The sequence below is a fragment of the Balaenoptera acutorostrata genome, chromosome 1 (assembly GCF_949987535.1).
Source record: "Balaenoptera acutorostrata chromosome 1, mBalAcu1.1, whole genome shotgun sequence".
Classification (NCBI taxonomy): Eukaryota; Metazoa; Chordata; class Mammalia; order Artiodactyla; family Balaenopteridae; genus Balaenoptera; species Balaenoptera acutorostrata.
Window position 1 is genome coordinate 34,205,933 of NC_080064.1, and position 27,105 is coordinate 34,233,037.

Here is a 27,105-nt window from a genome sequence, read left to right on the forward strand (position 1 = left end):
TGTGTTTTGAGTGAAGGCCAAGAGACTGGCTTCTATCATTCCTATGCTGTGTTAACGCCTCCCTGGGCCATGGTTTCCTCATTGGCAAAGTGAGGAATTTGGATCAAATGATTTCTAGGGACGCTTTCATAATAATGATACCAGTGGACTTTTATTAAGTGCTTATTATTCATCATGCACTGTAAATTCTTTACATGAGTTAAGCCTCATATGAACTCTTTGAGATGTAATTACTATTATCATCTCCATCCTACAGATGAGGAAACTGAGGCACAGAGCAATTACATAACTCACTTAAGATCAGCCGGTCGCCGTGATAGAGCCAGGATTCCCACGCGGGTGGTTTGGCTTCAGTGTTTACACTCTGCCACAATGTGCTTGCAGAAGGGGGAGACATTAGTTGACCCCTTACTTGAAGAGGCAATCATGTAAGGAAATATTGATCATTCATGGCAGAATAAGACACTGTGCCGGGTACATTATACACCAACATCTTCGTTTCCTTTACTTCTCAACAACTTTGATCGACAGGTTACTGTTATTATTCCCATTTTTCAGATGAGAAACCTGAGCCATAGAGAGGCTAAGTGACTTTCTAATCAGTAGCACAGCCAGGATTTGAACCCAGGTCTGGCTGATGCCAAAGCCGTGCTTTTGTCACCATGTTCTGCTGCTGAACTGAGACACGAGCCCTGCTCAGAAGGCGGGAGTGAAGGATGCCACTCATCCCCTCTGATTGGCAGGGCGGTGGGACGGAGAGGGCCAGACCCTGGACAGCTGATTCACGCGTCTGATTCTACTTGACATTCACAAGAGCACCGAGAGGTATCTCCACCTCCAGAGAGGCACCGAAGAGCATGATGGAAGGCACCCAGGTGGGCAGGCGCAGGTGGGACGTGGCCGCTGGAGGGTGTCAGTGTCTCCCGGGACTGGGCCTTCACCCCTTGGGCAGCAAGGTGCAGCTGATGCTTGGGGGACAGACCACAGCAGGGACCCCTCCTCCAAGAGACCAAGAGACTCCAGACTGACTCTCTCCTCATTTTTTTAAGCTCCTCATTTTTCTAGTGGGTTCTGGAGATTTGGTATGTCTTTTGCCCCCCTCATCTCCTCACCTGTGTGTGTCCAGGCAAGCAATACCCAACACCCAACTCTGGGCTCCAAGAGGAAATTCTTCCCAACAGATGTCTTATCTCAGGCCAGAGCACACTGTCAAGGTCTCCTGCCCAGGAAGGGATACCCTGCAGATGAGCTTGGCTTAGATTCTCTGACCTTTAGAAAAGGCAGCTTCTCTGACGCAGAGACAAGGGCTTGCAACCAGCCCGCACAGCCCCCTCGCCCAGACCTTTCCCTGTAAGCTGCCTCTGAGCAATGTCTTCCTCAAGTATTGAGCGCAGAGCTGAAATGGCTCATCGACTGACAACAGCTGGAAAGATCCTACACAGCACATCACAAGAGCCAGAGATGGTTCACCCAAGCCATATGGCCATCATTCATGCTACAGATGAGAAACCTGGGTTCACAAGGAGCAAAGGCCTATCCACGGCCTCAGCTCTAGTAAAGGCAGAGTCAGGACACAGTCCCCAGCCCTGGACTCCAAGACCCAAGCCCTTTCCCACATCCCCCAATTACCAATGGAGAGACTGCAATCCAGAGAGGAAACATGATTTGCCCAAAGTCTCCAGCTCCAGGACTCACCCCACTTACCTCCCTCCATGTGAGGCCTCATTTCAAACAACACCCAGAGATGGAAAAGGTAAAGTTTCCTGTGATTTGCAGATAATAAAATTCAGGTGGACCCTAGTGTCACACTCTCCATCTGCCCAACCCATGTGTCATTTTTCTTTTTTGATTTCATTTTTATCGTCCATAGATCAAACTCCAACTCTTGCCCTCCTGATGTGCTGTCCACACACAGCCATCAGAGACATAGCCTGGCTTACACCTTCACTGGCTTTCTACTGACTGGGAAGAAAGACCACCTGAGCCTGGGGAAGATCACAATCATGCTGGCGGAGGGAAGGGGGTGGGAGGAAAGGAAGATGGAAGGAAGTAAAGACAGTGAAGAAAGGAAGCAAGGAAGGAAGTGGTCTCTTTGCTGAGCACTTCCTCTATGCCAGGCCTGGGAAAACAGCCCATAGTATCTTACCATTCAATTCTAACAAGGAGCCTGTAAAGTAGATTCCACTGTCCTACTTTAGGGACTGGCCAGTAATTGCTGGAGGTGGGCCTAGAATCTGATTCTGTCTCAGGCCAATGCCCAAAGACTTTCCAGACTTTCTACAACACTGGCCCTTTCCCCTGTGCTCCTCTGAGTCCTAGAAGTTCAGGAAGGTGCCACAGGGGCCCCAGGAACCTGTGGGGGAGGTTGAGAGGGTGACCTTCCCTGAAGAGTTCTTTGGAAGAATGAGTTCTGTGCCTAAAACGTATTTAAAAACAACCCTACTAGGAGTCTGTTATTGAAGATGGTGGGGAAACATTCTTTATTTTCCTTTCCTTTCCCTTCCCTTCCCTTTCCTTCTTTCTTTTCTTCCTTCCTTTCTTTCTTTCTCCCTCCCTCCCTCCCTCCCTCCCTCCCTCCCTCCCTTCCTTCCTTCCTTCCTTCCTTCCTTCCTTCCTTCCTTCCTTTCTCTTTCTTTCTGTCTCTCTCTCTCTCTTTCTCTCTCTCTCTGTTTTGGCATAATAAACCCACAAAGAAGAAAAGAGCAGGAGAGGAGACTGACAATAAAATTGTGGAAGCTGGAAAGGGATGGATGAGTGAAAAAGACTTTGCAGACTCAAGACAATGGAATCTAAGTTGACAGCAGGGAATATGAGAACCAACCTAATTTACACCACAGGGCCCCCCAAGGACTCTAAAGGTGGGGATGGGGGGAACCAAGATAAGGATGACTAGTGGAAAGTCTTGTTAGAAGCAGTCAGACCCCATCCCTTCCTCAACTCCAGCAGCCAGGAGACCACCCCTGAGAAAGCCTGGAGGTTTCTTCTCTGCAAAGGGGGAGATGGAAGGCATTTGAGGGGGACATCAGGCCAGGTAAGGGCAGGGCAGGGGAATCACAAAGAAATGAAGGGATGGAGTGAATGCATCACTGGAGGCTGAGACTCCTCTCCCTTTCCCCTCCCACCTTTTTCCTTTCTGTGGCTCCCAGGCTATGGGAAATGAACCCTGCCATCTTCAGGCGTGAAACTGGAGTCTTCGCCCAAGAAGAACGACCTAAGACTCTGCCACTGCAGCCTCCCCAGTGGAACAGCCCAGATGGGCAGTCACGGGGAAGCCTCGCTCTCACACCCAGGCGCCCAGCTGTCTCTGAGCCTCCCACTCTTAACATGGGAAGACAGCAGAGGTTATCAGACACCTGAGAGAAGAGACTAAACAAACACAAGGATGAAGGGAACCTGAGGGAAACAGAAACCAAGTGGAAAAGAACACTAAAAACAAAACAAAGCCAACTAAAGTTAATAGCCTCTGAGAGAGAAGATACTGAAATCAACCAAATACGAATAGGATATTATTACAAGGAATGTTCAGAGAAAAGAAAGCACTCTTGAAAAATGAAAACATGAGTGGCTGGAAGACAAAATGGAGAGAAGTACCCAGAAAGTAGAGCAAAAATACGAAGAGGTGGGGATTCTGACAGAGAGGTGTGAAAATTAGACGAACAAGCCAGGAAGTCCCACCGCAACAAAGAGTACCCCCGCTCGCCTCAACTAGAGAAAGCCCGCGCACAGCAACGAAGACCCAATGCAGCCAAAAAAAAAAAAAAAAAGCCAGGAGGTCCAACACCTAAATAACAGGAGCTCCAAAGAGAGGAGAAAAATGGAGAAGAGGAAATCATCAAGGAAACCATTCAAGAAGATTTTCTAAAGCACAAGTTCCTGACTTGCCAGATTAAAAGAGTCGCTGAGTGATGAAAAGTACCCCACACCAAGATTCATGCCTGTGAAATGTCACTGCTCTAAGGAGGAAGAGAAGAGCCTTAGACAGTTGCAGAGGATGGAACAGAAATCAGAATGGATCGGGAACTCTTGAGAGCAACCTGGAAGCTTGAGGACAAGGGAGCAATGCTCTCAAAACTCTTTCAACCCGGAATTTGACACTTCAATCAACTGAGGAATTGAATATTCCAGTATTCTCAGTCATGTGACGCATCAAAAAGCTCACCTCTCATGGGCCATTTCTCAAGAAGACCATGCTGAAGGATGGTCTCTGTGACAATGAGGAAGTAAACCGGGGAAAAGGAAGACGTAAGTCGATGAGGAGATCCAACATAGGTAAGAGAATCTCCAGGGCGAGAGTGAAGGCAGCCCTGGAATGGCAGCTGTGCCCCAGGCAAAGGGAGCAGCCCTGTGTGGCCAGGAGCCAGCTGGACCCCTCAGGGAGGGACTGTGTCAGCAAGATGAGTTTACAGAGGACCTGCTGCATCTGAACATCTGCAGGGGAGAGTTGGTGAGGTGAGAATTGGGGGGTTGAATTAGCAATACATATATAGAAAACTAATGAAGTTAACACATACACAATTTTTATTCCTAGAGAAAATAAAAGCCGTATAGGAAAGCCAAAGTAACTACAGTTCATTACGTGACATAGCTGTGAAGCATAAATGGTACAGTCTAATGAGAGGATGGGGGATGAGGGGGCATATGTGCACCAGGAAAGGCTCTTGAGTCACTAGCTAATACCTAAGCTGAAGCGCCTGGTAGTAGCAACCCAGGCACATTATTTAGAGATACGGAGGTCAACCAAGAAAATCAGCTAAAAGAGATGAAAGTTATTGCTTCTGGGGGTGGGGGGCCGGGCAGAAAATGTGGGGGAAAGAAGGGTGCTGCTGTTTTCCATAACGAAATTTGTAAAAGTATTTGGCTTTTTCAACTCTGTGCAATTTTGATAAAAATAAAAACTGAAAGAGAGATAGAGAGTACGTGCTACTGTTGGCTAAGAGGCTGCTTCGCCTACAGAAGAGAAGGGGAGAAGCCAGCTTCCTCCTGGGCGCCCAGGCTGATTCCCCAGGACAGGAAGGAGGCTGGGACTCAGGCAGATGCTGTCCAGGCCCAGGGGATGCCTGGTCCTCGCTGTAGCCGCCAGGGGTCACCACCTGCTGGCATGAGGACTCCACTTCCCGCACCCCCAAACCCTCAGGCTGAGCCCCTTGCTGCCTTAGACCCCCTACAGCAACCAGAGGCAGTGTCTGCTTGAGAAATGGATTCTCCTTTAAATTTTAATAGGATGCATTTAGGTCTTCCCTGACCATCCTCAGGGCTCTGGGGACTCTGGCCCCAGCATACTCAGACACTCAGTCTGCCCCGTGATCAATATGTCTTTTCTTTTTCATTTTTTTTTTTTTCCCACTGTCGGTGACTTAGGTTTCATAGTGACATAATCAGCTTTCTCTAATGCCTGGAGCCAGTGTTCCCTGGGAAGCCTTTTGAGTGCTCAGGAGAAAGATGCTAGGCCAGTACAAAGAGTCAATCTAACTAGACAATTTAACCTCTGAGATATTTATTTGGAGGATAATCTTTACAAAGGAATAACTTTTCCAAGAATCTAAGTGGTTTCCTAGGAACAGACATTTCCTGCTTTTGTTTTCAAAACAGCCATTCACGAATCTACTGCTGGGAATGTAGCTGTCCAGGAACAGTGAGAAGAGGTCTGGATGGGGGCTGAGAGAACCCTCCCCACTCCCCCCCGAAACCATCAGTCTGCCTGCAGCGCACCCGCATCTGTCTTTCCTCCTGTTACTCTAGGAGAAGCACCCCCTTCTCATCAGCTCAGCCCCACCTCTTGCACCTCTTCTAGAACCCCGCCCTGCACTCGGCCCCTTCTCTCCCGGCACTGTCATCTGCGCCTACCACCTCCACACCCCCAGCAGCACAAGCACACTGAAGATCTCTCTGTGTAAACACCCACCTGCTCAGCCTCATACACACTCACCCAGGTCCCACCCCTCACCCCCTCGTTTTTTCCTCCTTCCCTCCATAGCCAGCCTCTTGGGACAGGTTTACTTACACGTGCTGCCTTCAGGTCTCCGTCTCCCAAAACAGCGCCCATCAAGGTCCCATCAGTGACCCACATGAGGCCACATCCCGTGGACACTTGCCTGGCCTCCCTGCCCTGGGCCTCCAAGCGGCCCTCAGCACAGATGACCTTGAACTCCCTCTGCCCTTGGCTTCCATGACTTCTCACTCTGCCAGGTCTCCGCCACTCCTCTGGCTTCTCCTTCTCAGACTCTTGCAGCTTCATCTCTACCTGCCCTCTGACTGCTGGCATATTCCGGCTCAGTCCTGGATGCCCTATTCTTTTTTCTCCTCCCCTCTCCCCAGGTGACCCCATCCAGTCCCATCCTCCTAAACAGCATCTACGCATTGACAAACGCATGTCCCAAATGTGTATTTCCTGTCCTCTGAAGGCCAGGCTCACATATCCAATTGCCACACGCCTTCCTGAACACTTGGATGTCTGACTGGCATCTCAAAGTGAACATGTCCACCAAGCTTTGATCTCCCCTTCCCCGAGCCCCTTTCTTGCTCTCTTCCCCATCCCTGCCCATCTCGGTAAATGGCAGCACCATCCATCCAGCTGTTACTCGAGCCAGGAACATGGCAGTCATTCTTCATTCCAAGCTTCTCGTCCTCACCCTTCATATTCAATTAACCAGAAGTCCTCTAGCTCCACCCCCATCTCCAACGTGGTCTCCCTGGTCTGAGCCACTGGATGTCGCACCTGGACTCTGCAATATCCCACCCTCCCCTACCCCCACCCCCTTCTCAAAGCTCAGGTCACATTCCCTAGGAGAGATGAAACAACAGGATTTGGGGGCAACAGAAAGAGAACAAAACCAGTGTGGGCGCATGTGATGGAGGTTGGACAATTCACTCCCGGCCCACTGGGGCCACACTCAGAGCTGCATGTCTACACTTCCAGGGAGAAGTCTGAGAATTAAAGAGAAACCAAGGCACTGGATCAGGAAGAAGACAGGGCCCTGGCAGCCTGGACTCACCCAGGAAGGACAGCAGCCTCTATCCAGAGTTGGGTGCCCAAGACCACTTCTCTCCGGCCCCCGAGACACAAGGGATCAGCTCAGAGCAGGCACTGGCCTAGGAGCTGGCAGCCCATGAGCTGGTCCCTTTTGGAATCATGTTTCATTTTTACCTGTAACACTTGCAAGGCAGGTCAGCAAGCAAACGACCTTGGCTCCCAGCCCCAGGTGCTTGCCCCATAGCCGAGGCCACCGGACTTCACCTTCCCAGACCAAGCCTGACTCCAGGTTGGTGGGTTGGTCCTGTCCGGCCTGGTTCGGCTCTGATTCTGTGTCCTTGCTCCTTCCTGAGACCCAGAGCGTCCACCCTGTCACGGATTCTGAGAGCTGCTGAGTTCAGGGATCCGGCCCCTCACCTGAGGTCTCAGGTAAAGGGAGATTCCTTCATTTAATAAACATTCTCTAGCACTGCTAGGCACCATTTTCAGCACTGGGGATACAGCAATGAATAAAGCACAATTCCTGTCCTCTCACAGGGTGTACATTCTGGTGGAGGAAACAGAAACAAACTAGTGACTTTCTGGGGAAAAATAAAGCAGGGAAGGGAAGGGGGATAAGAAATGCTAGAGGAGGGTACATGTGGGAGGGTGGCCTGGGAAGGCTTCACCAAAGTGTGACTGAAGGAAGTGAGGGAGCTGCGGGACCCTGGAAAAAGTGTTCAAGGCAGAGGCTTCCCTGGTGGCGCAGTGGTTAAGAATCTGCCTGCCAGTGCAGGGGACACAGGTTCGAGCCCTGGTCCGGGAGGATCCCACATGCCACGGAGCCACTAAGCCTGTATGCCACAGCTACTGAGCCTGCACTCTAGAACCCACGAGCCACAACTACTGAGCCCACGTGCCACAACTACTGAAGCCCACGTGCCTAGAGGCCGTGCTCCACAACAAGAGAAGCCACCACAATGAGAAGCCCGCACACTGCGGTGAAGAGTAGCCCCCGCTAGCCCCAACTAGAGAAAGCCCGTGTGCAGCAACGAAGACCCAACGCAGCCAAAAATAAATAAATAAAATAAATAAATTTATTTTAAAAAAAAGTGTTCAAGGCAGCGGGCACAGCAAGTGCAAAGGCCCTGAGGCAGAAGCATGTCTGACAAAGAGATCCTCGGCTGGAGCACAGGAAGCAAAGGGTAGAGGGGTAGGCAGAGGTCAGGGAGGACCCGGGGCCAGCACACGCAGGCCACTTGTGGGTTGTGGAGGGTGCAGAGCGGGAGTGACAGGGTCTGCTGATGTTAAACAGGATCATTCTGGTTGCCGGGTTAAGAATACACTGTAGTGGGTAAGGGTGGAAGCAGGAGATTACAGCAGGACACTGTGACAAACCAGATGAATCTTGGCAGTGGTTTGACCCAGGAGGTGGGAAAAATGGGCAGATTCTGGATATGGTTTCACAGGGTGAGTTGACAGGATTTGTTAATGGAGGTGAGACAGAGCCGTTTGGGGCCTGAAGACAGGAAAAATGAAGTTGCCTGTGCAGAGTTTGAACAAGTGATTTTGCTTCCTTCTTTCAAAGTATATCTCTTCTTCTTTGGCCACTCAAAAAACTTTCAAAAAGACATTCAGCGAATGAGCAAATGCACACAGTTTCTCTGCCTATGTTTACATTTCACAACCTTTACGTTATGAACACATCGGTAGCAAGCTTTTTTTGTTCCAGTTTGGATTTTTAGAGTGGTTTACCTGCGGAGTTTATTCTTTACACCTATCCAAAAACCTCCAACTTATTATTATGTATTTAATTCATAGTTTAATCAATTTGGTCCCCAATAAATATACAGAGGTAACAAATATTCCCAAAGGCATAATTCAACAACATCCTTAATCTGGAGTTCACAGTAAGATGGGGCTACACAGAGTAGAAATTTAGAAATTTAGGATAGAAAATATGCTGCACTTTTAGGTTTCAAAGTCCAAGAAGAAATGGGTTTGTGAAAAATTATTAGCAAACAAACTTTAAATTTTTAAAAATTAAAACTATTCTCTCCAAGCTACTATTTCATAAACACACACACACATATGCGTGCGCACACGTGCTTGCTTTTAAAAATATAGGTACACAATAAACCACATGTGGATATACTGCATAAACTCTCAGACCTCAGTAAAAATGAATTCAGCTATTAGAAATGAAAATACATGAGATAGAAAAGCACACCTGTTAAAAATATAACTCCTTCAAGTGAAACTGTACCAAATTAAGCAAACTTTCAAAATAATTTCTTTAACAAATATACCAAGAGCCCCAGGAGTCACAGTGGTTCTTCAGCATCTGCTGTGCTGTGTTCTAAGGATGAGTTCATTGGACGCCCAGGTGACCATCACACAGATGGCTGAGACCTGACACGGAGGTCCGGGGAGAAGTCCGGCGGAAAATGCGAGTCTGGGAGTCATCAGCCTATAGATGGTACACAGAGCCACCTTGGGAGTGAGTTTACACAGAGAAAAGGGGAAGCCCAGGGGCTGAGCCCTGGGGGCCCTAATGTTTAGAGATCAGGAGATGGTGGGAAATCATCAAAGATGACGAGAAAGTGCTGCTGGCAAAGAAGAGGAGGGTCAAGAAAGATGGCCGCCTGGAAACCAGGGGACAAAGTGTTTCAAGGAGGGTGGAGGGGTCACCTGTGTCAAATGCTGCCAGCAGGTCAGGAAAGAAGAGAAATGAGAACTGACCACGGAATTCTTCAGCGTTGGAGGTCACTGTTGACCTTGATAAGCACAGCTTTTGAGGTGTGATGAGACCAGCGCCCCACTGGCATGAGTCTGAGAGAGGATGGGAGGAAAGATGAGACGTGAGCAAGTATAGTCATCGCTTTCCGGAGTTTTCCTTTTGAGGAAAACAGAAAAATCGGGCGAATAAGCCCTTTAGTAAAAGGAATGTTTTTAAGGTGGGAAACTTTAAGTTTGGATGTGCTGAATTGAACGGGCTAGGAGAGAGGCAGTGGCTGGAGGGATGTATTGGGCGGTACTGGAGAGCTGGGAAGAGATGGGGGTCAGTACCCTTGGACAGGAGCACAGACGGTCCTCCCTCAATGGCTGAGTCCTGCCATTGGCGGTGGCAGGGTCTGGCGTGGATGCCTTCTACTGAAGGCCTGAAGGGCTTGGGAGGCAGCCCCGGACAGCCCCATGCCTGTGAGTCACCATACCCACACTCACTGGCCCAGCCCACAGCTGGGCTTCTGTCCCCTGCCCTGTATTCCAGTTCCAAGTTGAGGCTGGGCTGCCCCTCTAAACCCAGCCCACCCCTTGCCCCTTGACAATGGCCACCTTTCTGAGGACTCCCCACCCCAGCTGGGCCTGGCCTCCATGGTTTTACCCTCTGATCTCATCATTCCCTTCAGGCCTAAGCACCGACCCCTCTCCACCGCCCCCCCACCCCCAGCTGGGCCTGGATGATCACTTATGGCATCCAGGTAGCTCCTATCAATTCTAGCCTCCTCTTCCACACCAGCCCTTTGGGCTGAGCTCTCAGCTTTCCTTGCAACAAGTGAACTTGAGTTAGGACAACACAGGCATTACCCTCAATGAACCGTATAACTTTGTAGGTGTAAAATCAACATTCTCGTAACAAAGGAGCCCTTCTAAAACAACCGAGGCAAATGCAGGGATGCTGGGTGAGAAAGTCAACACGCTCTTGATGGACACTCCCGGAGGCTGCCTGGAAGATGCAGACTGCGTTCGGGTGTGGAAGGGACGGGGAATGCAGGGCGGGGGCTGGGTGCCGGAAATCAATGCGGTAAATAGGAACGCATGTATAGCGTGGACAAAGCATGGCCCTGGGACCCAAGCCAAGAGAGAACTTGCAGGGGAGACAGGAATGGATTTCAGTACCACTGTTATTCCAGAAGTAACGCAGAGAACTAGGGAGTATGGAGGTATCTGAGAGGTTAGTTAGAGGAGAGGGCTGAGTACCGCCCTTTGGAGGTGGTTAGGATTTGGCAATGGGCAGAGCCCAGCAGGCACAGAAGGTGAAGCACAACAGGGGTGAGTGAGACTGTGGGGTCAGGAAGACCAGCCTGAGTTTCAACTGGATCCGGCAGGTAAGGCGGCCACAGAAGGCTCTGGAGCAGAGGTGTGACACAGGCAGAACCATGATCAAAGACACCCAATAGCACGAACATGGGGGCCTGGAGAGAGGGGGGTAAGAGCCGTGGTACAGGGAGTGCAGAGAGACCACCTCTGAGTCATGGACCACTTGGTGTGGACACCAGACTTTGGGGACTAATTGGAAGGGGGAGGGTTGGGGGAGAAGAAGGTGTCCAAGATGACACTAAGGTTTTGAGTGTGAAGGGCTGGGCGCATCATCTGGGCTCCGGATGTGGAAGGAGATGTCGTTGGTGGCAATTGGAGGGCTTGGCCCAACGCATGCTGAGTTCGAGGTGCCCTAGTCTCCCAGGCAGAGGTGCCTGTGAGGCATCAGAAGCAATGGTCTATAGTTCAGGAGTGACGTCCTAGCTGGAGACTCACATTTAGTGTCCTTGGCACAGTGAGGTTTGAAGCCAAGGAGGTGGATGACGGCGACCAGGGAGACCACTCAAGGCCAGAAGAAACCAGTCCGACTGACCAGGTGCGTGAGTCACCATTATACCCAGACTGCCGACCGACCCACCATTCCTCTCTGCCTGTCCCAGTCTCATGCACCCTCCAGGCCTAGCCCTCCCCCTCCAGGAAGCCATCTCTGGCTACTCCAGCCTCGGGAGTCCTTGCCTGCTGTGAGCATCTCAATATTGGGGGTCCACACCTCAGCACCGGGCCTTGTGCTGCACCTGAACCAAGCTCCTTGAGAGGAGAACCACAGTTTACCCCCTTGGCTCTGGGCATCTTCTGGCACAGAGCACCCATAAGGCACTGAATAAATAGCTCCTCCTGGATGGATTGAGTGATTGATCAACTGCTGGGTTGGATGTCAAGAAGAATAGTAAGGAGACTAGTGATGAGAAGACTCCTGCCTGTTGGACTCATCCAGCATCTACTCTTGCTGTCTGGTCTCTTGACTCACGGCCATGAATTACATCTACATGGATCAACCTGACTACATCTCAGAACATCACTGAGTAGAAACAACAAGTTGCAGATGTATGGTAAATCCTCTGGAGTAGTCAGTGCTGTCTCCCAAAGAGCCCTGGTCCTCCCCTGTGCATGGCAGGGCTGTGCTTCCCCATGCTCAGGGAGCTGGGTGAGGCCTGCGGTTTGCTCTGGCAGATGAGATGGGAGCAGAAGCTTCTGGGTGGAAGCCTGAAGAGTCAGTGCACAAGGCACCACTGTCCCATCTTACCCTCTTGGCCTTGGCTGGCCTGGATCTCTGAGTGACTCCCAGGAACAGAACCCCATTGCAGACCCTTGTCAAACAGGTATTGGAGTGAAGTACAAATACTTGCTGTGTTAAAAAAAAAACACAAAAGAAAGAAAGAAAAAAAGGGAGGGGGGAGGGGAGGGGAGGGAGGGAGGGAGGAAGGAAGGAAGGAAGAAATGGGCCAAAGGCAAAGCCCTGGTGACCTCAGGTGGGTGTGCCTGAAGGGTCTATTCAGTGTTTCTGGGTGGGGGGCACCCTTGGCATTTTGGGTGGGACAAGTGGTTCTGTGGTTGGTGATAGGATGGACACATACCCAGCCCTGTCCATGAAATGCCAGAGGTGCCCCCAATTCTGTGACAACCCAAACTCTCAGGCCCACATTTGCAAACGCTCCTGGGGGTGCCACTAGCCCCAAGAGAGCTGTAAATGTTGAGGGGTCTCCAGAAGGGAGGGTGGGAGGTACAGCGGGGGCCCAGATGGGACAGCGGGGCTGCAGGAGAAGATGACCTGACCGGCGGCATTACATAACCCCCCCACCAAAGCGCTCAAATTAGATGTGACAAGTAGAGAGAGTGAGGATGACATTCTTCGCAGCTGACAGACAGAGTGAGATTATCCTGGAGGGGATAAAAGCGATGGACACAGTGGTGAAAAAATGCTCCGATGCCCATTTGTCAGCACCATGAACTGCAGCCTTTACACGGGGCGGCAACAGGATCCCCTGACCATCCACAAAGTATGTAATTATTGCCTTTTACAGATGGGAAGCAGAGCTGGAGAGGTGAGGGGATTGTCTGAGTGGAACAGGTAAGTGGGAGAGCTGCTCGGGGGCAGGGATGCTGGACCTGGGAAGAGAGGGAGAGTCTGAACAGAGCAGGTAGGATTCAATGATGACCTGGGTGGGACGGTGGGGGTAGGTTACAGTGAGGACCCCTGCCTAGGCTGTAGGAAGAGGAGAAGGGGACTCAGGTGTGGCCTTCACCTTTCAGCTGAAGGTAGACCGTGTGGCAGAGACTCCGGTGGCTGAAGCTGTGAACTAACTGGGGTGGGGAGAGGCTCCTGCCAACTGCCCTTTTCGGGACTCAGGCTTCCCGGGGGGGAATGAGGGCAGCAGGGAGCAGCCTGGAACCAGATCTCCAGTCTGGGGACAGTTGCCTCTCAGGGCAGAAGCAAACCCCCTCCTTCATGGCCGCTAACACTCAGCCTCCCCCTAGGGCCCCACAGATGGTCCTTGAAACTGCTGGGAGAAGGCTGTGACCGATGCACCAATCCCAGGATGAAGTCTTATGTGGCCTTTGGAGGACCCCAATGATGTGAGAACACAGAGACACACGGGGGCGCTCTAACCAAGTAGCAGAAGCGGATACCCGTCAGTTCCCAGATGGAAGGAGGGCAAATATTTCGAAAAACCTCTGGTCTAGTGTTTCTCAGTGGAGCAGTTACTGGAACTCTGAAAAGGATATTTCTCCCCCCTGGGGGACGTGTCCCTGCCACTGCAGGATGTTTGCCCTCCCTGATCCCCTCCCTGTCACTATGACAAGCCAACCCCCCAAGTTCAGTTTCTGGACACTCCTTCTCCTGAGAGCCCCTGCTGGTCAGTGCCACTGGAGGATGCCCACTGGTGGCCTTGGGGAGCTGGGTAGTGTCTGCTCTCCCAGCGCTACAGAGGAATCCAGCACCTCCCACTTTGACCTTGTGAGTTAGGCACCTGCAGGTGCTGGAGAATCGTAGGTCCCATAACATTCCGTGTTGGCTGGGGCTCATGGGGACCATCCTCCTTGGGAGGTAGGTTTTCCTCCGTGCTGTTATCCCTCAGGACTGGGTAGGACGAGGGCTGCATTGATCACACTGGGGACACAGACACAGGACCCTGAGACAGACACCATGGGACCTGCGTACAGACACCCACGTCCCAAGAAGCACACACGTGGTCACAAAGAACACAGCTTGCACAACACTTCCACAAAGCAGGTCTGAAACCAGGCAGCCTGCTGGAACCCAGGGAGCCCCACAGTTGAGAGTTCTGAGATGTTTCTCTCATTAGGTTTACAAAGACAAAGCACCGACGGTGAAAAACCAGGAGTATTATTCTAAATATGTACCAACCAATGAGTCCTGGACTCCGGCCAGTCAGAACAGAGACCGGTGTACACAGCTGGTATGTGCAGTGCGCTATCAGCCCTGTAAACAGCCTTGTCAGCAGAGCCCGAGTCCCCCCTGTGGGACACCAGGCCTGCCACGGTGGCTGCTTAGGCAGGACAGAGGTGACTTTTGGGGAACATACACCAAGGTTAACAGCAGTCCGGACAGGACCTGGGAGAATCACTATCAATCCCAATGCGGGGTCTAGGAACCCAGCCAGCATGTGAGGAAAGAGAGGCTGGGGGAAGACCCAGGCAGCTCCAGTCCCCAGCACATACCTGGCGTACCCCACCCCCGACCAAGGAGCCCGCATTCCTTAACAGAGGCGGTCAGCGAGTCCCACAAAGATGGTACCTCCTGGAAGGCCGGAAGCCCAGGGCTCCTGTGGGCACAGCCCTGCCCGTTGAGATGCTCACCACCTCTGAACGCAGATGACACCACCCCCAGCCCTCGGGCGGGCGCGAGCTCTTACTGCATGGGAAGCAGACATTGCAAACCAAAGGTGATTCTTACCCTCCTTCGAAGATTTTGATCCTCGCCGGCTCCCCTCTCTTGGAGGCAGGAGCGTCCTCCTCCGGCTTCCCTCGCTTCTCCTCTTCCTTCTCCACTCTAGCTATCTCTTTCTGGCCTTCCGGGGAAACCAGCGAAGGGAGGCGAACCTGGCCCACCGCAGGAACGACAAAATCATGGCTGGTTAACGGGTGGTCACGGAATGATGCCTCTGATGGCATCGCACACCTACACTTCATCCTCCCTCTACCCAGTGAAGAGGTGCTATTAGCCCCACGTTACAGAAGGAGGGAAACGGATCCTCAGAGAGGTGAAGTCAGAACTGGGACTCGGACCAGGTCTTTTTCAGGGGAAGACCAGGCCTTCCCATGAGAGCTGCGTTTGCTCTCTTTTTCACACTAGTCTAGGGGTTTCTGGGGACAGGTCCTCATCTTGGTCTCCTCAGTCACACCAGCCTCAGAGAAGTCATTTGAGGAATGCTGAATACATAATTGAAGGCTCCACCTTTGGAGATTAACCAGCCCAATTTTCTTTTATAGATGAGAAAGTCAAGGTCACACAGCAAGTTAAGGGTATTGCTGGGAGCAGAACGCAGGTCTCCTGAAGGCCCTGATCAATAGCACCCCCCGAGTCCCCCGCCCCAGAGCCGGACGCAGAGAAGCTGTGCCGCCCACTGATGGGCATGGGCCTGGCGGGCGTGTATCTCAGGGAACCTGTTCTCTTCAAGAGATATGGGCCTCGGTGGTGACAGCTGGCTGGATAACACGTCCCCTAGATCCTCTGATGGTGGCAGGGGTGGGTGCACCCTTTAATAGGGAGCAGCGATGCTGGACTGGGGGCTGGGGCCAGCAGTGAGATCCTTATCCTACTTCATGCCACTGTCATTAAGGTCATGAGGAACTGCACTGTTGATAGCCAGCAGGAGGAGCAACCTTGTCTCCCGGTGCTGGGACAATCTAAGGACAGAAGTCCCTGTGCCAGTCACCACACCTGCCCCTACAAGGATGGGCTGGGGCTCAGCAGAAAGGTAGCTGGTTGGGAATCAGGGAATCTGAGTTCTAGCACCACATAGGCCACTGCATGCTGAGCCACCCTTGGGTGAATTACTTCACCTCTCTGGGCCTCAGAGTCTGAGGGGATTAGACCATCTTGGAGATTCATTCCAGGGTCAACTTCTATGATTCAGTGACCCCCCCCAAAAAAAAATCTCTTCAGAATTGGAGATGGGGAGTGGAAACCAAGTGAGGCTATGGACTGCTGCTTTGGCAGAAGGCAGGTGATTTTATGCAATACCCAGGGATTTCCAGAGCATGCTGTTTTCACTTCCATCTCAGCCTGCCATCTGGGCCATCCATGGAAGGACCAAGAGGCCTCCCCCAGGCTGATGAGTGACTTCTGTCTCACAACCAGCTGTGATGTCAGGGCCAAGCTAGAGGAGGCTGGTTTTGGTCGCAGGAGCCACTCTGCCAGGAAACACTGTTGGAATTGAGCAGTGGACCAGGGATCCACTTTAGCTTTTAATGATAATAATGTGAATAACTGCAGATAATGATGATCAAGTGCCAATGTGCCAGCCACTGTTCTAAACACACTTTGCATATTTTAACTCATTTAATTACCTCTACAGTCCTATGAGCCAAGTATTATTATTGTCTCTATTTTATCGATGAGGAAACCAAGGTTCAGAGAGGTTAAGTAATTTGTCCAAGGTCAATTAGTAAGTGAGATAGTGGGATTCAAATTCGGGCAACTTGGCACTGAAGCCCTTGCTCTTAATCTCTTTGCAATAGTGCATGTGGTTGTCAAAATGATCCCCAAAGAGAAAATAGGAAGGAGAAACCTGGGGGATGAAATGTGGCTGCAAAGTGAACTCTTGTATAAGCTTGGGTTTCTCCAGGGCTTAAAATTGAAAAAAAATGTATGTGACCAAACTCAAACTTGACTGGGTGGCCTAGACCTGCACAAAGATGGTTAGGAAGAGCTTTGAAATGCTGATATAGCCCAAGGGGCCTTTTCAGAGCTACTAACAGGGAATGGAAGCTATGGGATGACAAATGTCAGCTCAATATAATAGGGAACTTTCTTAAAGCACTGTCCCAAGATGGGCTGGGTTGTACTAAGAGGTGGTGAGTGCCCAGTCACTGGAGATACGCAAGCTGAGACCAGAGAGAGGTGTAATTATAGAAAGGCATCAATCAGTGGGCCATGCAGTTACATTAACGGACCAGACTGGTGAGCTTCTGGTAGGCAACATGCCAGTGAATCAAATGGAATATTCCAGGAAAAAGTGTGCACGGCTCAGCTCATTTTAGGAAAGTAGCATTTTAAACAAATGATTGTCAAACCCAGTTAAGCCAAATTAACTCTTTGTTTTTCTTAAACCACCTTTCAGTGTTCAATCATTAAAACAGAGGAGCAGTCCTGAGCATCCAAAAGAACTTTGGAGTGAGATCTAGTTTGGAAGCCAGGATATTTACTGTGTGTGGGGCCTTGTGCAAGTTACCTGACTTCTTTATGCTTTAGTCTCTTTATCAATCATATAGTGATATAGAACCCTGTCAAGGTGGTTGTGAGGATAAAAGTAACACTGAGCACAGTACCTGGTACATAGTAAGTGCACTATAAGTTCTAAGTGTGAATATAATTACAACAGCATCTTGGGAGTAGCCATCGCCAGTAAGAGACACTGGAGAGAAAATCAGTCATGATGTTTATGGCGAAAGTGGAAACCTCAGTTAAGGATGTCTGTAGACTGACAAGGATATTTAGAGAATAAATTTGGGAAACAGTTTGGTGAAGAATATCAAGTAGAGCTAAGGACAAATTCAATGCACAAAAGTCACTCAATAAAAGAGCAGGATACAAATATAGGAGAAGTTATCAAACATAGTTTTGTTCATTTATCTACAATAGGAATTTAGGGGGACTTATTTGGTCAAAGAATCTGGTCTGAAGACACACTAATGAACATCTCTAAATTTGCAGTCACTTTTAAGGTTTTCTTTCCTCAAATAATTGAAAGAAGAAAAATAGACTCTCTGGAGTCAGACAGGTTTGGGTTCAAATTCTGGGTTTGCCAAATATTTGCCATGTGACCTGGACCTCTCTCACCCTCTGACCCTCAGTTCCCTCATCTACAGAATGAAGATGATACTGCTACCTCACAGGTGGAGATGAGCATCAACTGGATTCATGGGCACAGAGCAATGCCTGGCACAGTGAGGCTACTCAACCAATAAGACCAATTGTTATTCCACAAATATCAAATCAGCATAGCACATCATGGCCTAAATCCTTACGCTGGCCTTGTCAGGATACGGAGGTGTCACTGGTATGAAGCAAACCTGGAATTATCAAATGTCAATCTTCCTGAACTTGCAGGGATCAGTTCATTTTATGCCTCCTGATGCAGCCTCAAGTCAGAGGCAATGGAGGAGTAAACATGAGCCCTTAGTCGGGGCTGTGCGCTACCACCAGCATAGATGAGTCAAGCTGTGACCTTGCCACCTACTGGTAAAGAGGGATACTGCAGCCAAGCTCTATTTGCTCTCCTACTCACAGAAAAGAAAGAAGGAATATTTCAGGAGTCATTTGCATCAAATTCTAGACTCTCTGACAATGGGAAGATTTCAAGTGGCACCAGAGAACAGAAATAGTAGATGTGGAGAATAGGAAAAGACTAACCAGATAAGGAGAAATGTATGTTGGAGTGGCAGTTTTCCAACTGTCTTTTGGCTGAGATTATGTCTTTGATTTCTCAATAGAAGCTAACAGGAAAGTGGATCACTTTAAAGCTCACTTTATTGAAATGTATCTAGTCCAATGATATGAGGGACACTGACAAAGAAACCCAATAAATAAGGTGATCAGTCGCAGCTGATAGAGAGGAAATCTGCCCACTCAGTTGGCTCTCATTTGCAAATGGAACGTGAGGACAATGTGGCTTTAAAAGCTCAGCAAAGACTTTTAAAATCAGTGGGGAGAAGAAAAACAAGGCTGAACTCACCTCTGTCATGCGGGGCTTGCGGGAGCTGGATGGCACAAGCCTTCCTGTCTCAGGATGCGGAGCTGTGGCCATGGTGTATGTCTCTTTGCTCACCTTCTGCTTAGACCTCAGGAGGGACAAAGCAGCTTTAGTGGAAACCCCCGGAAGGTTGGGGTTGTACAAACTTATGCACCAACCAGCGTAAACAGAGGACCTCCTATCTGCATGCTGGATGTGATTTGGCTTAATGTAGTTTAAATAGCACCAACTGACATTAGTGGTCGTGTGGAGGCTGGGGAACTGCAGTACCTTCTTTGAGTCCGTACCTTCTTGCAACTTGGCTGGCCTGGGGGACGTTTCTGACAGAGGCTGTGAGCTGAGAGGTGCCAGTGGAGGGAGGTCAGGTTGTTCCTTGGAATCTTCTTTCTTCACACTCAGTGGGAGCAACCCTCTTCGGTGAGGTTTACCAGACGGCTGGGCATATTCCTTCAAAGCCTCTGAGCCCGGGGTTGTCACACGGGGCAATGAGGGCTGAGGGAGGGGAGGAATTTCCTTTGGGTCGGATGGATCTGAGGACAGGCTGGACAGTGTTTCTACTTCCCTCCTGCCCTGGCCCTGGCTGCCCAAGTGGGACTTCTCTAGTCTCTTGCTATCCTCGGTGCCGCTAAGCACCACACTGCACGGTTTCACCAGCTCGAGTTTTTCATCTGCCTTGGAAGCCTCCTCTTCCTTTACTCTTTTTTGCTGCTGGGTTTCCATGGTAAGTTCAAGGCTGCCAGCTGGTGAAAGGACACGTTTGCTTCCCCCCACTGTTGATGAACTCCCCTCCAGGCTCAAGACACTCTCTGATGACAGGGAAGTGCCTTTTCTTTCAGGTAATGTCACAGGCACTCTCAGGTATGGAGTCGGGAAACCTCTGCTTTGCTCTTCACTTACCCCAGCCGGTCTGGGCCCAACCTCATACACATCTGCCCCACACACAGTCGTCCCCTTGCATGAGGGCTCCTCAAACTTGGGAAGAGCCACAGTTGCTGAGCTGCCCTGGGACTGGGTGACCAGGATCTGGGAAAGAGTGGTGTACATGGCGCTCCCATAGGACGGCATGTTGGTCTGGATGCGGACAGGCACAACCAGAGACACCATGGTGTCTGGACAGGCAGGCAGGGCCAGCGGAGGGGCTGACGTGGGTGCTGAGCAGCTGGATGGGAGAGCCACGGGGGGCAGCTGGATGTCACTGCTGTACTCTGTGCTGGGGGAGAGGCCAGGGGTTCCCGTTGCCAGTGTGGCCAGGCTGGTTTTGATCTGGGGTACATGGCTTTCCACATCACCAGGGAGCTGAAGGGCGAACTGGGATTGCAGAGGCAGGAAAAACCCAGAAGAAAGTGCTGAGGAGGCAGGGTAAGGCATGGGGAGAAACGAAGGGGGCTGCCGGAAGGGGATGTTGGCTGGGTGAGGCATGAGCTGGGGGAGGTGGAGTTGGCCTGGGTGCAGAACAGTCGGTTGGAGAGGAAGTGGGGGGGCTTGAAATAAGGAGGGAGGAAGCGGGGGCATGGAGTACGGTGTGGAGAGCAGGCTGGACATGGCCTGGGTGGAGAAGAACTCCGAAGACTGCCCTGGCTCATGCTGTAGGAGGTGCTGGAAGGAGAAAAGGGAGACGGGCGGGGGCAGGTACGGCTTCTCCTGCAAGGGGAGCTGAGCAATGGGGTGGGGGAACACCTGCAGTGCTTCTGTGTAGGGTGGAGTGGCCCCCAGCGCGGGTCTGTCCTGCACCTGGCTCTTGCCTCCCGGGTGCCCGCTGTGTGAGGTGGCTGCAGAGGAAATCGGGGGCAATGGGCTTTTGGCCGAAGATTTACTGGATGAGGGCTTGGGTTCCTCACTCTCCTGTCTTCCCTTGTGGGTGGCCTCTGGCTCGGTTTCTGGAGGCCTGCTCAGAGAGGCCTGTCTCACCAAAAAGCATTTTCTTCTCTCTGGTGGGGCTGCTGAGGCTGCTGGGGCCGCTGGAGCTGCTGGGGCTGGTGCAGAAGGGCCTGTCAAGGACAAGCTGCCGTAGTCGAAGGATTTGCTGCGTGTCTCGGTCATATGGGTGGAGTGGGAAACATTGGGGCTCTGCTCTGAGGCTGACCTCCGCATCTCGCGGGTGTGCGGGTGGTGGCTGGGGACAGTTAGCATGTGGGTGCCCAAGGGTTTGGAGCGTGTGTCGGACGAGGGCCCGGCAGCCTCGGCTTTTCCGTGGTCGTCCCTCTCGAAGGAGGCGGAGCGGCTGGACCCGCTCAGAGAGACACTGCTCTCCTGGCTCGGGCTGCGAGACAGAGGCATGGAGGACTCGAAGCTGGACTCCCCGGATGACTGGGCCATCTCCGCCAGGCGCAGTCTCTTCTTCTTGGGTGGCAGCTTCTCTGCTGGGAGCTGGGCAAGTGTCTGGCTGCGCTGGGGCCACTGGAACTCCTCCGTCTTCTCGGGCTCCTTAGGGGGCGGCTCCGGCTCTGTGTCTGGCCGGTTGGGCTCCTCGGTCACCAGGATCTCGGGAACCTGAATGTTGGGCTGACGGACCAACCTGGGCTGCAGGGAGTGAGCCGAGCGTCCATGCGGGGCGGGCGGGGGTGATGAGAACGGGGCCGCAGACTTGTCTTCCCCTTCCAAGCCGCTGGGCTGCTCCAGAGAGTCGGATTTCTCAAAGGAGCTGGTGTGCTGGATGACAGAAATTTCTTTGGACGTGGTTCTCCTCTCCTTCCCTGATTCTGAACTGGACCCTGGCTTGGGAGTCCTTGGCTGGAAGCCGGCGGATCCCTCCAGGGAGGGCACTGACTTACTCGGCTCTGCTGGTGACTTGGTGGATTCCAAGGGAAGGTTCCGAGCAGCCTCAGATGGCCCGGGGCTGCCGAACTGACTCTCTGTGGACTCAAAGGCGGGCGGCTCCTCCTCGTCCCCGAGGCTCTTCTCTTTCCTCCTCTTCCTCAGTGGAGTGAGCTCCAAGGTGCTCCCCAGTTTGTAATGCATCATCTGGGACCAGGGCTCGTGCTCCGCCTGGCTCTTTTCGGCTTCCGGAGACGCGTGAGCACCTGCGGTGACGGGCTTTGCCATCTGCAGCTCCGAGCAGTAGTACTTTTTATGCGCTTCGTAGTTGTCCCTTTTCTTGTACCGAGCACCACATATGTTACATTCATAGATCACCCCTTTCGTTTTCAAACCCTTCTTGGTCTTTTTGGTGAGGTCGCTTTCCCTGGGTTCCGGTTCATCTGCGGGTTTGGAGGCTGCCTCTTTGCTGCTCGGCCCCGCCTCCTCGGAACTGTACTCCCCGCCCAAAGGTAGTTCGATGGCCGGCTGACGCTTGAGCATCCGGGGGTGGGAGGTAAACAGTTGACTGCTGCGGCTCAGGGCTTCCGAGTCGGCGACGTGGTCGTCGAAGGAGTAGCTGCCTCGGAAGGTGTGTGGGGGGGTACTGAGGGTGCAGGTGGCAGAAGGCATTGAGTGGCTTCTCAGCAGAGGCACAGGGGGGGTGGTGCTGGGCGGGTGCTGGAGGCTCAGCAGTGATTGTTCGGGCTTCGTCTTCTCGCTGTGGGAGGACAGGGGCTCCCGGTAGAGGCTGGATTTGGGCGACTCCATGCTGCTCCGCCGTGACAGGGAGCTCCTCCTGGGCTTCACGCTGTCTATCTCGCTGGTGTCCACCACGGCCTCATTGATGGTGATGAGCTTGGTGATGTGCTCGATCACCTGCGTCCGGGGCACAGACAGAGGCACCAGGCTGGGCTTGTCTTCGGTGGGCAGGGGCAGGAGGGGCTGCGTGGAGGTGGCCGTCAGCATGGCGGTCCGCTGCCCGATCCGCCCGCACTTGCCGAAGATGATCTCGGCGTAGGACCTGGCGTTGGTGTTTGGGGGGCTGACCTGCTGCTCGGCGCTCTCGGAGCGTGAGAAATACCCAGATTCGGTGCTGCCTTTGCTGCCCGGGCTCAGGAACGCCTGCTCGTCGATCACCTTCTTCCTCTCGCTCAAGCGGAGGGCCAGCTTCTGCTTTATCGTGTGGGTGTCTTCGGGTTTATGGCTCAGGGGGTGTTCGGATGAGGCCTCTGCGAAGGGGGCAGGGTCCTCGAGCGACGGGGCTGAGCTGCACTGGGACAAGGAACAGCGTTCGTGGCTGGAACCCTGGCTCCCAGAGCTGTACAAACCGCTGGACAGAAGGGGGTGCTTGGGCCTCGGGGACAGCTCTGCGGGGTGAGTGGACGTGCTGCCCGTTTCCTCTTCCGAATCTGTGCTTTCCCCCTCAGTGGGCTCCTCAAACTCTTCCCCAGGGATCCTCTCCATCTCCAGCCCTGGGGGGTACATCTCTCCGCCCATTCCCGAGGCCAGGCCGGCTTTGATGCGGTGGGCATGGGACTTCCTGTGCTTGTAGAGGTTGCTCTTGGTCTTGAAGGAGAAGCCGCAGGGGCCACAGGGGTAGGGCCTCTCACCCGTGTGCGAGCGGATGTGTTTCTGGAGCACGCTGGGCTTGGCACAGGGGCGGCTGCAGTATTGGCATATGTACTTGCCCGGCTTCTGTGGTTTCCTCTCTTTCTTGTGTGCCTCTTCTGTGGGCTTCAAGGAGACCTGCGAGGGACGGGGCACAAAGACTTTGGGGATGCCAGGCAGGTCCTCGGGAGGAATGACGGAAGCATGGGAAGGCAGGAGTTGGCTCTGAGGATGGAGCCCAGGGCTCACGAAAGAGCCTGAGGGTCCGGGTCTCATGGGGTCAACCAGCTGCCACGTGGACCCCTCCAGGAGATGCTCGGGTTTGCCGGGCGACATGAATGCTGGTGTCAGAGGGTGCTGCGGAATCTGCGAGATGTGGACCGAGGCTTCGATGGAGGACCTCTTGGGGGGATTCTGCGGCTGGCCTGTTTTCTCCTGAGAGCCTTCCCTAAGAACCGATGAGGGGCCTGGGAAGGGCTGTGGGGCTAGGAGCTCTTGGAAGGGGCCCTCTTGGGTGGCAGCTGTGCCGCTGCCTGGGTACGGGGCGCTGGATGAGACACTGGTCTGAATGGCCTCTCCTTTGGTCAGCCGCTTCCGGGGACTTCCCTCAGCCTTCTTGGTGCCCTTGACACTTTGTTCAGGATCCATGACCTCCACGGGACTTCAGATGCTATTCAGGGAAGGTCGGGGCAGGCCGCATTTACGAATAATCCAAGCGTCCCAAGGAGGCGTCTGGCTTGGGCCACATTGGTCAAGAGCTATGGAAGCCAAACCCAAGATGGTTTTGGGAGTTTTTTTTGCAAGTGTCACTGGGTGCAAGTGGACTCAGAGCAGGTCATCAGGGCCCAGACTGTTCACATCAGTGAGGCATGGCCCTCTACTTTGCAGACAGAAAACGCGCCAGCACTTTCTGCCTGAATGTCTGTCGTGGAAACGTCATGAAGGATGTCAGTGTTGCCATTGTATTGTTTCAGTTGGCAGTGGCAAGTGGCCCCCCACAAGTCCCCTGTGTGCTATGTGAACCGCTGACGGCTGGAGACGGCTGTGTGCATGGCCCAGGCATCCCTGGTCCCCGCACGAGAGAAGCCACGCTGGACGCCGCGGGCAGCTCCGTCCCGCCTCTTCTCCTCTTTTGTCCCGTGTTGGAGATGAACGGCCGCGGAGGGGAAGTCACGCTCTTCTACTTGACAAGAGCACACACACAGAAATACACACAGAAATAGAAGAGAAGAGAAGAGAGAGTTACTGCGACTCATCCACAGCTCGGGCAGCTCCGACCTGGTGAGATCCCTACAGGTTAACCAGGGAGACCCGACCCGAACCCAGAGTTCCAGGCTCTGTGCATTGAAGCACTGCTGGTACCTCCCTTGTCTGCATTCCCAGTGATGCCCACTGTGGTTCCGAGGACCGTGGCTGTGTGGAGCGTTGGGAGCAGGAGGCAGGGGGGGTGCTCTGGGAACCTCAGGGCACTTAGCGATGGGAGGCTTGGGCTCCAGTCCCTGCTCAGAGAGTGACTCCAAGTGGGTTTCAGTTCCCTAAGCCTCAGTTGCCTCATCTATGAAATGGGATAACAGCAATTCCTGCCTCAACTGCATCTCGGGCTGCAGTGGGGTCCAACATGAAAATGGATGTGGATGCTGTAGGATGAACCCCGACCGGTCCCATGGCTGGTGCAAGAGTTGGGGCCGGTGGGTTATTTGGAGATGAGCTTTCTAAGAGGGGGACTGTTCTCGGGTTAGTATTTCTCTCTGGCCCTGGGTTCTGAGGGTGTCCAGGAAGGGCATCATTCATGGCTTTGCTAACCCTTGCTAACCCACCTCCCAAACCAGTGTTTCATAGAGAAGCTAAAACCACTGTCCCAGCCTGTGGGAGCTCACAGTCTAACACAGCGTGACCACCAGATCTGCCAAGCAATAGCTGGAGGGTCATTCTGGAAGTTTCCTCCAGGTATTCAACCTTTCCTTGTCCAGTCAGTGCCCCAGGGATACCCTGGAAGTAGTTCAGAATGGGGGTCTTTGCCAAACTGAGGGGCAAAGCTGATCAGAGCAGAGCCCCAAGTGTGTGTGCCCTGCCAGGGCCAGCCAAAAGTCGGGCAGCCTAGGCTTCCTGGGCTCCAAGGGCATTGCAGAGCCATTCTCCCCAGGAGCATGGTGAGAATTTCAAAGCTGGAAGTCACTGTGAACTTTGTCTCGCCAGTCACCTTACTTTCCAGTGGACAAAACTAAGGACTGCAGAGGGAGGGTGGCCTGCTAAGGTCCTATGTTCCTAAGAGGCAGGGCCAGCACTTGAACTCAGGCTCCCCACGGCCAGATTTTATTCCCCAGTCACCTTGCAGGTGCCTGTCCCCTGGGCGAGGGTCTGGGGGGGCGGTGACCGTGTCTCTGCAGCCTTCTTCCCTCTCCTGCAGGCTTGCTCTGCCCCTGGCATCCTGATCTCAGGCTCCCTTCACGACCTCACCTTTATTTTCATTGGGTGTTTGCTGATGCAGTGTTGAAAAGTCTCCTTCTTCTACTTTCACAGAGTGCTCAGAAAATTAACAAGTCTGAAAGACTCAAATAATTTTCGCTCAAATGGCAGGACCTCGGACATAGTGACATGCCATGGAAGGGCAGGTAGTTCAATAACTAACTAAAAATTATATTCTATAAATTTATTCCTTTTTTGTATCCTTTCCATCTTGGTTCTATAGAGACTTCAATGTAACTATAACAAAATTTTATAAATATTTTTAAAAGAATGACAAGCTATAAATAATATAAGAAAGTTGTAAATAAGAATAACAAATCAGAACAAAGGAAAATGTAAATAAGGCAGGAGGTCAGGATTGGTGGGATGGAAAGAATATTGGTATAACAATCATAACGGCTTACGGTGCTTCTATAGTTCAGCTATACACTTACATCTGAGATTCCTGGCAGTCAAGGAGAAAAGAGAGATATGGTCCATTACAGGGTCTTTATATCCAGAGAGGAAGAAATATATAAGTTCCTTGCAGGAAGCAGAGGATTGATTGAAAAGAACTTTTTCATGTGGTACTTCAGACAGGGGCAGTGAATGATGCATGAGATCACCTATGTCTTCAAATGACATCCCTCCAAGCAAATGCAGTGATTGATTTTTGTCAATGGAAGGTCACAACTCAGCCAAGGCTATTCTTTGAGCAGTCAAAGCCCTCCTTTGACTCCGGCAGAGAGCATCCTCCCAAAGCAGGGAAATCTCATTTCATCATATTACTGTCAATAGGGTGGCCATGTAAGATATCATCCAAACTAGGACACTTTTGAGAGGGAAAGAGGTACAGCTAATAATTAAGGAGGAGCAACAGCAATAAACCAGGGCTGTCGCAGGCAAATCAGAACAAATGGTTACCCTTACAGTCAATATTTACCTTGTGACCCAAACCAGGCACAAGTACCATCTCTGGGGGTCTGGTACAAACTTTTGGTCTTTGCTGTGAGGACTGAAATGACACCATGGTCTCCTGTGGATTCCTAGAGACTGGTTGCCTAGTCTCATCCCCTCACTTGACAGATGAGGAGACTGAGGTCTAGCAGGATGATGTGATTTTCCCTAAAAATTGCACTGTGATGGTAGCTGAGGCAGACCACCCTCCGCCCCCCACCCTCTGGCCAGGGCTCATCTCCACCTCGGCGAATAAATGCCCTCTAGGACCACTGTGGCACAATGGGCACTGCAGTCTACGGCTCCGTGTTC

At 52.1% G+C, this 27,105-nt stretch overlaps 1 protein-coding gene across 4 annotated transcripts in view; it reads right to left on the reverse strand.

Annotated features, from left to right (window-relative positions):
• The window catches only part of HIVEP3 (HIVEP zinc finger 3), a 497,909-nt gene that overhangs the window by 34,026 nt on the left and 436,778 nt on the right, over positions 1–27,105 (reverse strand). For all 4 annotated transcript variants that reach the window (XM_057527626.1, XM_057527610.1, XM_057527615.1 and 1 more), the window contains 2 exons: positions 18,970–24,571; positions 14,967–15,112 (listed from right to left, as the gene is read on the reverse strand). In XM_057527626.1, coding sequence (XP_057383609.1) covers positions 14,967–15,112; positions 18,970–24,039 — 5,216 coding nt within the window. In that variant the 5' untranslated portion in view covers positions 24,040–24,571. The remainder of the gene's footprint in view (positions 1–14,966; positions 15,113–18,969; positions 24,572–27,105) is intronic.